The sequence below is a fragment of the Lethenteron reissneri genome, chromosome 12, assembly GCF_015708825.2.
Source record: "Lethenteron reissneri isolate LAM-NWPU_2019-01 chromosome 12, ASM1570882v1, whole genome shotgun sequence".
Taxonomy (NCBI): domain Eukaryota; kingdom Metazoa; phylum Chordata; class Hyperoartia; order Petromyzontiformes; family Petromyzontidae; genus Lethenteron; species Lethenteron reissneri.
Window position 1 is genome coordinate 5,082,111 of NC_083790.1, and position 11,203 is coordinate 5,093,313.

Consider the following 11,203-nt stretch of genomic DNA (forward strand, 5'->3'; position numbering starts at 1 on the left):
TAGAGGGCGGCTTGCAGCGGTGAGGTCATTTGGGGATTAGCTTTGGTTGGCGGGTGTGAATGTGCTCGCGCGAACAATCGGCATCTTTCATTGTGGAAGTGCAGGGGAATGAAACGGCCTGGAAGAGAAGGCTGCCATTCACCTTTTTAATACCCGTCGGAAATCGTGATGAACTGTTACCGTGTTATTTATAAATGAACTTCTAAGCAGCACTTGAACCATTCCTATTGCGCCGGGATTTTATTGGCCACATACATTTTTGGAATGACCTTTAACCACAACCTAATGGTGCATGGTAGGGTTCTGCTAAAACTCCACAGTTTTAGAAATAATTTACTCTGGCATGACGTTTTTCTTCACAGCCAAGTAAGGGCTAATAATGAAACCGGAGTCGATTTGCAGACACATTTACTAACATTTGACTTGAGCGTTGCTGGTTCATTGTTATTAATTTAATTGCCATATTGGGGGGGGTGATGGGGGGGGGTTAAAAACTTTATACTGATGAGTTTTCTTTTGAGATAGATAGCAGTATTTAGTTGTCCTTCCCCGCACCTACAATTAGCACAGTTGGCTACGTACGGTGCAAAAGAAGTTTAACATACATCATTCTTGCACACGTGTAAACTATGTTGCTTTCTGAGTAAGGTGGTTATAATAGCTTTTTTAAAGCAAATTTTACAGGAAAAATTCAGCTGTGGAGGTGGCCAAGTGGTTCAGCCAGGGTCAGGAAGCTGAGCTGGCACCACGGAGTTGCCGAGTTCGAACCTGTGGAGTAACATTCATTGAGCCAGAATTGTTGAGTACCATCAGTTGATTGTGTAAGACGGAAGCTTGTGTTGCCTCCGAAATGTCGTGATTTTTATTTTATTTTACTTTTTAATGTTTTTACCTACGTGACTTTACCGAACAAACCTAAGAATGTGTAAGCCTGGTTACCAATAACGGCACAAGAAATAAATCCCATTCAACTCTGAGGATACAGAATATTAGTTTGCCTTTCGGTCAAACCTTTCAGTGTAGTATTGTGGATAAAAAGCCAATTGAAGTGATTTTAGATGAAGTTATGAGATATCTCCTTCCATGGGCCTGTCTCGAACACGGCGTATGCAACAGTTCTGAATGAACCACCTCATCTCGTACTATGACACTGATAGTGCAATTAGAATAAAGTTGTGCTTGCAATCGGTGCATAATTTGTAAGGATAGTACATATCTCAGATGTCATCAACACTCTTTAGACTTGTTTTTAACTCTTTAAATAGCTTGCGTGAGTTGATACCATTGTCCCAAACACATTTGCCGGAATGTGACTTTGGAGTACAACACTTTCTTATTTCGATTTAAAGCTTTCGTGACTGCAGGGATTCATCTTCTTGGTTCTTTCGGTAAAGTCACATAGAAGGGAAATAATAAAATAATACAAATAAAACATAATAAAATAATTCTCACGACGTTTCGGCCACAACGCAAGCAGCCGTTATTTCCCTTCCGCGTGACTTTACCGAAAGAACCAAGAAGAACACTTTCTTACATAATTTTTTTGTCCATAGCTTCTTAAATTAAGCGGTGACAACCCGAACATATAATTGAAAGATTAAAAAAAACGTTTACACGAAGCCTTCGGCCACAGCATCTTGCCGGGATTGTATGACGTAGGCGCAAGGTGGAGGAGGACGAGGCGAAGAAGGCCGAGAAGAAGGCGGATCGCGAGTACGTGCGCGAGGTCTTCCGGCGTCGCCACCAGGACCAGCAGTGGGAGCAGCACCAGGCCCGCACCAAGGCCACCAAAGGCGCTAAGGCCAAGATTAGGAAGCCCAGGCCCAAGTCGGCGCACCGTGAAGAGGGCGGCAGTGCCAGCCTGTCGCCTTTCAAGCCCGCGGTCGGTATGTGACTGTCAAAAGATTCAGCCACTGCACAGTCACTGCAGTGCCTATCCTTTCCTTTCCAATCCACAGTTTTTTCTCTTGAAATATGAGATAGACTGCGTGTAACCAGGCCCTTACTCATGCTGCCGTTAACGATGATAGAATACGTGGAGAAATACGAGAGTCCAGCAATATATGCCCAGGCACAGTTTGATGTCTGTGCAGTGCCAATTTAAAGAAAATAATAATGAAGCTTTTAAAGATTTAAAAAAATGTTATGTTTAGGTTGGCTTATGGAAGGATTTGCAAAAGGAATACATTTGTGCTTCACGTAAAAAATAAATTAAGGCTTCTATGTTGCAATTGTATGTTTTTTATGTACTGTAATACAGCATTGCTTTGGATATTTAACTTGTCTGTCTGTGTATACTGACCCATAGAAATTACATTTGTTAATCTCCAGCTGAGAAATTATACAACTCAAACAGATGGTGTCCACAAACAATATTGCTTGAATCAAGCTCACAATAAAACACAATTTGATGTTATAACACGTCTGAATTAGACATCTCAAAATGAAATACCTTCCAAGGCATCCACCAGTTCAACAAAAAAAATGTCCCATTACTGCATTGTTTTAACGTGATCTCTTTTAAAACATGAACAATGAGAGACACACCTATGGCCTGTTTGGCACGAGCAATATTTTTTCCAAAGCATCGGCAATGACGTTGAACCCCCACTGTACATAGAGAAGGTGGTGGTTGGGGCTGGTGGGTGGGTGGGGTGGCTCCCCTAAGGGCCGCGTTTGCTGCTCCCGCATGCAGGTGGCGCCCTCAACAGGTTTCACTCGGCATCCAGCCTCTCCCTGGTTTCCACAACCAACAGCGAGCCGGAGGGTGGCCGTTCCCGACGTCCCAACAGGTGCTGCACCAGCCTGCATACAGCCACATTTGCTAATGCATACCTGTGTGAACCCGTACAGGGAAACTGAGTTTTCTGGTCCATACGGCGTACAGCCATTTCAATACGGGCACAAAATAAAATTGTCTTTGTGTTTCTCCCTTGTGATGAGACTTTGTCGGGTGAACGTTGAGATTTATAAGGGCACAGGATGACCAATCAGGTCTAAATTGGTCTGTAATAGGGGAGGCACTGCTCCGGGTTGACAGATGCAAATGTGATTGGTAACTTTGATTCTTTACCCATGTATCTATCGATAGTTAAAATTTTATCAGGGGGACTGTTGTCTTGGTGTGGTCTGGGACTTGTTGTTGTATTCCTGCCTTGCTCCAAGCTTGCTTTTGGTGTTGACACATCGGCAGCAATTTATGTACTTAGGCAATTTATATTTATATAATTTATTTATATTGTTTATCGTGACTTTTCTCTGTTTTGCACTCCTATGGTTGTTTTTTGTAATGTTTGTTGGTGTAACTTGCTGACCCACCCCTACTACTGGACATCTGTGACAACAAGCTTCATAGCTCATCGGATTCCTCCTGCACTCTAAATACAGGAAACCCTTGTTAATTCGACACATGGGGGCTCTGGCCTTGCCGAATTATCCAATATTCTGAATTATGTACAATGGTACTCCCCAGTGCCTCCTGCCCCAATAATTTTGTTTTCTAAATTTGTTTTCCAAACTCTTCGCACACCATACGCCTTTGACACACACAGGTGCATCAATTCTATCCGAAACGTTGGATTTGTATCTTCAGTCCCTTTCTATTACTTCTTGATGTAGGTTTAGACGACATCTTTGAGAGGGTTGGCTTGCACAGAGTGCATAAACAAGGTAAAGTCCAAAGCGACAAGTCCGCACTCGCGCTCACCGTGCGCGCTACCACCAGACTTAGTCATTGTTTTGGTCGTGGCGCGCGGCGACGCTCCACGTGTATGCCGAAATTGGACCGGTTCGGTACGACAATTTGGCTCGTGGCGAATTGCTAATACTGTAGAAATGCCGAAAGCGCAGCCATACCGAATAATCCTCAATTACGAATTATCAAGTACCGAAATAATGAGGTTTACTGTATTCTGATTCGATGCACACCACCAGTTAAAGCACTTTGTTAGCTGTCGTAATTCTGCAAGCAGTCTGCTGTGCGAGTCATCTCTCTATTTATATCCATTGTGTAATGATTGCTGCTGCGCCTACCACCAGCAATTTGATGAGTCGTTACGGTTCACAGTTATAATTTCTTGTGTTTGCCCTTTCGTTTGTATTGTTTGTAATTAATTTTCCTTGTGCAGTTTTGTCCACTCTTATCAGTGGAAATGTGGAAGCATGTAGTCTGTAAAAAATGGTATGCAATTGGTTCTCACACTTAAGATTCTATGGTTACGTCTTGAGTATAAGAATGGATTAAAATCAGTGGCTTTATGTATCCACGAGTTTTGGCTAAGCCACACATCGCTTGTTGGAAAGCATCCAATATTTTCTTTCAGCATGTTATTAATATAATTTGTGTTTTCAGTGTGTTTATATAAATATTATGCATTTCATTCTATCAAATCTTAAGTTTAGGTTTTCTTTCAAGCAGAATATTCCTTAGTGATGATTCCAAAACACGAACTCGACTTTCCTCGTATGTCCACCTCCGTAATAATGCAGTTATATTTCACAACTCTTATATTAAGGTGTCATGTAATTGTTTTCGCAGTGTGTTCCGTTTATAGGAAGTCAATTATTAACAAATGTGTAATGAGTGACTTGCGTGACATTTCGTGTAGAGGGTACTTCTTTAGTACTAACACTGGACACAACACAGGCCAACACTTGCTCTTCCTCACACTGAGTATAACTCTAGGTATTAACACCTCTACTGGCTACACACACAGCCGATCACTCGGCGTGGTCCCATCGCCCTCACTCGACACACAGCCGATCACTCGGCGTGGTCCCATCGCCCTCACTCAGCCACGCCGCTACTTGGCGGCGTGACGATGACGACGATGGAAACCACGCAGGAGATCTTCCACGTGGCTGGACGACAGAGAGATGTCGGCGAGCAGCGACGCATCCAGGACCCAGGATCCCACACACGAACCCCGAACCCCGGGTCCGCTCCCCCTTATATCCCCCCAGGCGTGGCTAGGCCCCGCCTCCAGCCACGCCCTCTCGTGGAACCTTCGAGCAGGTTCCCGGAGTATCACGGCTAACGCCACCTGTTACCTTTTCCCCAGATACATCTCCTTCTCTGATTGGTTGTTACTTAACCGTGCCCGTACCCGTGATTCCCTTTCCAGGCCAACAGGTGTCACCCTGTCATTACAAATGTAAGACGAGATGTAGAATTGAGAATGTGAACGCGGGTGTAGGTCTGGCTCCATGGAGTTGCTGGATGCGGACGGTGCGGGCTCGGGCGAGAGCCCGACTGCAGACAAGGACTGGGACAACGCCTCGCAGGTGTCATCCCACGTGTCTGGTGGGGAGTACACAGGTGCGCCAATTCCCACCTCTCTGCATGGACACATGTATTCATGTTGAACTTCTTGCATGCCCCGTATGGAGCCAACCATGCTAATCTGAGGTGCGGGGGAAGGACAACATCTGTTTCCCCTAGCGATGAGTGACCCCCTGTTTAGAGTGTCACCGGGAAGCGTGCTCTGCCGGCGCGGGAATCCATGTCTCCATACTTCATGAGCCTCTGTGGACTTGTCCCCCCCTCCTACCCCCGCTCCTCCCACTCCGACAAGTGACGTCAAGATGTGCACACCTTACTCCCACGTTGGGCCTCGTGACGTCACGATGGGTGCTGTCCTTCACCCGACTCGTAACCGTGTGGCACGGGTCGAGAAGTGATGTCAGGGGCAAGAGTGTGTGGGACACACATGGTGTCAGTGCGATCAGACCAGGCTGGTTATTCTTGGGGCTGACCGCCCAGCCTCCATTGGCATCGGTGTTCTATCGCTTGCATGTTATGTCACAGTGAGCAAACTACTGGAACCAGTGCGAATGAAATATTCTGCATTGGTAAGTTAGAGAATTATGGAATGTTTAGTGCACTGTGCTGTGAACCCAGGAACCTGAATTCATTTATCGGTCATGGCTAACATCCATGGGCAGATGTCTGTAAATGACCACCCCTTCACCAACGCGTACTGACCAGCATAGTGATATATGGTCCAACAATCGCTTTGACTGACATGACATGGGCAGGCCTTCATCCAGAAGTGGAATGACGAAGGGCTTTATATAAACAGGCCAAAAAATAGTGTGCTTTGCTGTCGGAGTGGAGTTAGTCGAGATGACGGTGCCAAATGGGATCATGTGCATGGGGCTTGGGTTCCAAACGTAGAATGCTCTCCCTTGTATTGTGAGATCCAGATAACAACTTAATTGTGGTTACGTTGTATGCAGGTCCAAAGCTGTACAAGGAGCCAAGTGCCAAATCCAACAAGCACATCATCCACAACGCCTTGTCCTACTGCTGCCTCGCCGGCAAAGTAAATGAGCTGCAAAAACAAAAGGTCATCGAGGTAAGGCCCCAGGGTGTAAATTTTCTCACGTGGGCACCTTTTTTGAGAGATTATGCTGAACCGGTGCCAGGGGGTTTATAATTGTAAGCTTGTTATTTTACACATCGCATTGTGTGAGTTTTTACAACCGTTAGTTCTGTTGATTTGGTGTTGTACCTCATTTCTCTACTTAGAGCTCAGAAAAGATTTGTATACATCATCCTTTGTGCCAATACGAGTTGTTGGCACAACACAGGAAGTGTGTGGATAAATTGAATTATAATTTCCATGAAAGAACGCATTGAACTGACGTATGGTTATTTTCTAAACCTGAACAAAGCTACTTTATTGACGGCGGTGATGATAAAGTATTTTCGACCTTATGCCCTTTACACCACTGCCAAGGCAGTCCCCCTGAGTTGTACTTTGGCTAGGCTCGTCCGCAAAAGCTTCCTTTTGTTTTTCCTGACCTTGGCAGGAGCTGGAGCGCTGCGACGCCAACCACTACATGATCCTGTTCCGTGACGCTGGCTGCCAGTACCGTGCCCTCTACGCCTTCTTCCCGGAGACAGAGGAGATACAGCGCGTGACGGGCTTCGGCCCCAAGGCCGTGTCTGCCAAGATGCTCGACCGCCTCTACAAGTACAGCTCGGACCGCAAGCAGTTCACGTCCATCCCCGCCAAGACCATTTCGGTCAGCATGGACGCCTTCACCATCCAGAACCACCTGTGGCAACCACGCCGGCCTTCCTCCACCATCATCCCCACCACACCGACGTACTCGTCTTCCACCGCCACTGCCAGCAAGAAGCCGGGTCCTGGCAAGCCCTGATCCTTGCAGGATGTACACGTATTCATTCAATCGACTCTTGCACACGCTGACACCACGGGCCATTTGTATTTATCCTCCGAAGGGCGACCGAGTTCCTAGCAGAATTGGTGTCTCAACACTGCCATGGGCTGAGAAAGATGACTTCTCATTGTGGGTTTTTTTTTTAAGTTAGATGGAAGGAGACAATGGGATACATACCTGCCTCCTCGATAAGACTTTTTGCCATCTGAGCTTTACATTCAAATTAGGGGTTAGAGACGTTTTTTGCCTTGGCCATAAAAACCTTGAAATTTCCACTGAACTGCCTCGTGTAGCTATAAGTGATATTTACCTTTGTGTCGACACCGAAAACTTTCTCGTATCAAGAAAAACGACTGGATATTGAATTACTTTTGCCTTTTTCAAAGCCGAATATAAAATGTAGAATTGGGTATAAAGGTGCTTCATGTCAAAGGCCCTGCCAGCAGTTCAAGGAGAATATTCTGGTTCTTTTAAAAATGTATGGAATTATGTTTCAAACCAGAGCAAGCGATCATAGTGATGGAATATTGTCTGCGGTTGCAGAGCTAATCAAAAATTAAGAAATTTACTCGCAAGGCAAGATAATCTAGCATTGGTTTTAAGGAGCTTAACATGACACGTCTTGTAATTGGCTGTAATTGCACATTGCCAATCGATGAATAAATATTTACGTTCAGAGCACAGCTAATTAAATCACATTTTTGGTACTGAAATTGCTTTGGGGTGTGCCTTACGGTAGACTAAAATTACAAAACTACTTTTTTTGCTGGCACGTGAACAATGGGATTAATTTGCAAACACTTCTAAAGTATGGGATGTGAGGATGACGTGACATTTTCTTATATAAACGGATTATTGCAGGAACATTTATGATGTGTGGCGATAATAATGTACTTTTATAGGGCTTAGACATAGGATAGCACATGCATTTAACCTACGAATAGCATAAAACCAGTACTCATTAAAAAATGCATGACAATATACAACTGCCCTGTTATCAATAATAGCTTAATAGATTTACTGGTGGGTTTTTTTGTGAGCCAGTTGATGATGTTTATGATTGGATTGCATACAAACTGAACTTCATTCTTGGAATATCCAAGAATTGCTCAACCATGACATTGCATTTCATGCATGTACATAAACAGGCATTTTTTTATGTGCAGAAAATGAAAAACAATGAAACCTGCATTCAAAAAGACAATTTCTATACTTCATGCACATTTCCTTTTTTTTATACGACATAATTGGAGAGAGCTGCTTAACAATGGACCTTGAACATCTTTTTCGTTGGAGACGACCCCCAAGGCAAGGAAGTTGGGCATTTTTAAAGCATTCAACGTTCAATTAAAGATAGTCAACCATTACCTGTAATAAAGCATTACAATGTGTATATGCTATGACCTTGGGGAGGAATTCCCAGTCACTTAATTACGCCGTTTGATTTTCTTTCATTCACATACCAACATTACATAATTTCAGTTCATGGAACTTGATTATTTGGTTGATTTCCACATCATGTCGGGCCAATTGCATAACCCTAACTTTCCCTACGGTGGTGCACAAATATAAGCTTACAAAGTGTTGTGTTTGAAAATATTGGTATTTGTTTTGTATGCACTTAATTTACTTTGGATCCACGAATGGGACACTAATGATAAATGATCCGTTGGTTCGCTCGTGTTATTGGCTGGTGGCTTGTGTACATAATTTAATTCTCACATTAAAAGTTATGTTTCCACCCTTTGTTAATTAGCTGCTGAATTAAGGCCTCATCCACATGCAACGTGGATATAGGAATGTTTGACCATGCTCATCAGTGCATTATCACTCACCACCTATGTTGGCCAGAGCCAGGAATCAAACTCAGGAAGCCGGGTTCATGGCACAGTATGCTAACCACGGCACCACCGCTCTACCCCCGTCTATAACACCATCCATTTACAATTAAAATTACACTGCCAACAGCAAAAATACACTAAATACCACGTGTGTGCGTGATACCAGCACAATATTTCCAAGGCAAAATTTCTCATGACATAGGACAGCCGTATTCCATATACCGCCAGCCATGTTGAATACTTTACAACGTCTTACGAGCCCACCAATGTGTTTGTGCAACGTGACAGGGTGTTTAGAATGTGAGTGTTGCGGACCAAGGTGCCGAGTGTACTCGCTTGGTTTTGTATCGTGTGGTTTAATACTAAAACACTCACATTCCGGTGGATGTTGTTTTTTAATGACACTTTATGAAAGCGGAGAACAAACTGCGCTGGCACGGATACTTTAATTGAGTTATACATATTGTTGTGACTTAATGCTTGTAAATGTTTTGTAGCCAAAAGGACAAAGTTCAATGAAATTTAAAAAAATGTTGATTTATCTTCCTCTGTGTAAAAGTTTGAATTTAATATCTGATTAAGTGCAAAAGGCATTCCATTTTTTTCAGTTGGCTGCATAGTTATCTTGACCAATGATGAAACTGGAATTGGGGTGAATGTCGTTTAAATTTCCTTTTGTCACTTTTAACCGGCTGAACGCGAGTTGCTTGCTTTGCGAACAATGCACTAGTACAGTATATTATTTATAGAGATGTATTTAATCTTGGCAATTTTTTTTGCAAACTCTTAAATGAGATTCATTACTTTGGTGGTGTTGGTGCGTGTCCGATTGAAGATGTGCTTTTTTTATTGGGTGAGAGTGGGGGGGGGCTTGGTGTCATTATATTTGAACGCTTAAAATGTGATCTGTATTGATAGAGGAAGTGAGTAGACTTTTATTTTCTAAGATGCTCATTTTGGGATTTAAGCAAGTGGTGTACTGGTTTAAATGCATGCGGAAAAACATTACTTTATAATTTATAGATTGAACTTGAGATGCCAAGGTGAATGGTGATGTTGAGGGTGAATAGTTGTGTACATAGGTGCAGTATGCACTGATCTGATCATGGCAAGATGATAAGGTAGTGTTATTGCTGGGTTTGCCAAGAACCGTTGTAGTGCTTTTTCCGATCCTCCTTCCCCCACCGGATTTTACACTACTGTTCTCCAAGGCCTGTATGTCATCGGTACTGGTGTAAACTGCTGTATATTTATTTTAAGCAAGTCTTACGACTCTTAATAAAGCATGGAGATAACTCCTGTTCTGTTTAACACCTAGGCTTTCGCGACCAATATCATCCACAACAGGTTTTCTTTGGGTTAGATCGCGTAAATATAATTGTCGTTAAACCCGCCACCAATTAAAGTTTGTCACGTAAACAGAACATGCAATTACTGGAAAAACATCGTACTCGGATTGTGAATGTTGTGGATTTACTCTCCAGCACACAGGTGTGCTGTACCAGTAACGAATTTGCGCGTTCTGTTTACGTGACAAACCTTACTAATTGGCTGTCGGGTGGTAGCGAGTTTTATATTTATTTTTACGGGATCTAACCCACAAACCTGTATTATAAACGCCTGTTCTGACCGCACAACTGCCAGGGCAGCACACTTATTTTAAACAGCTGTCAGATCCAGAAAGGGGAAATTTGGAAGTAAGAAAGTTGTAAGGGATATGAGATGGCACATGCAACCCATCAATGCACACGTGATTTGTTATCAAGGCCTACCGTGATGTAAGAAAATGCTATTCATTATCACAGCATTGAAATGTAACACCATGGTTCAACATGGTACTGATATTCAAAATAGTTACATTGCATTGCTCATGCAGATGCGCACCAAGCAGAAGTTTGTACAATACAATAGGCACACCCAGCGTTCTGATCAAAAGGCAATGCTCTGTCTCTGGATTACAATTTACACGCAAGAATTTGAACAATGTAATTCGTTAGCAGCGATTGTGGACTGCACAGCCACATCTGTTTGGCTGTAGGCAAACACTTATTATAGTTAAAATTAGAATTCAAAAATTAAGTGACTGGCTGAAAAGTGCAGTTGTGCAAATTGGTTGTATCCATGTTTCAATAAAACTTAAATGAATGCAATCATGCCAAAATATGCAATAAAAT

The 11,203-nt window shown here is 43.2% G+C and overlaps 1 protein-coding gene across 2 annotated transcripts in view; it reads left to right on the top strand.

The window, feature by feature from the left end:
* Positions 1-10,324, top strand: part of CAMSAP2 (calmodulin regulated spectrin associated protein family member 2) — a 41,601-nt gene extending 31,277 nt beyond the window's left edge. For both annotated transcript variants that reach the window (XM_061550503.1, XM_061550504.1), the window contains 5 exons: positions 1,660-1,886; positions 2,696-2,792; positions 5,196-5,317; positions 6,238-6,356; positions 6,814-10,324. In XM_061550503.1, coding sequence (XP_061406487.1) covers positions 1,660-1,886; positions 2,696-2,792; positions 5,196-5,317; positions 6,238-6,356; positions 6,814-7,167 — 919 coding nt within the window. In that variant the 3' untranslated portion in view covers positions 7,168-10,324. The remainder of the gene's footprint in view (positions 1-1,659; positions 1,887-2,695; positions 2,793-5,195; positions 5,318-6,237; positions 6,357-6,813) is intronic.
* Positions 10,325-11,203: the final 879 nt, after the last annotated feature.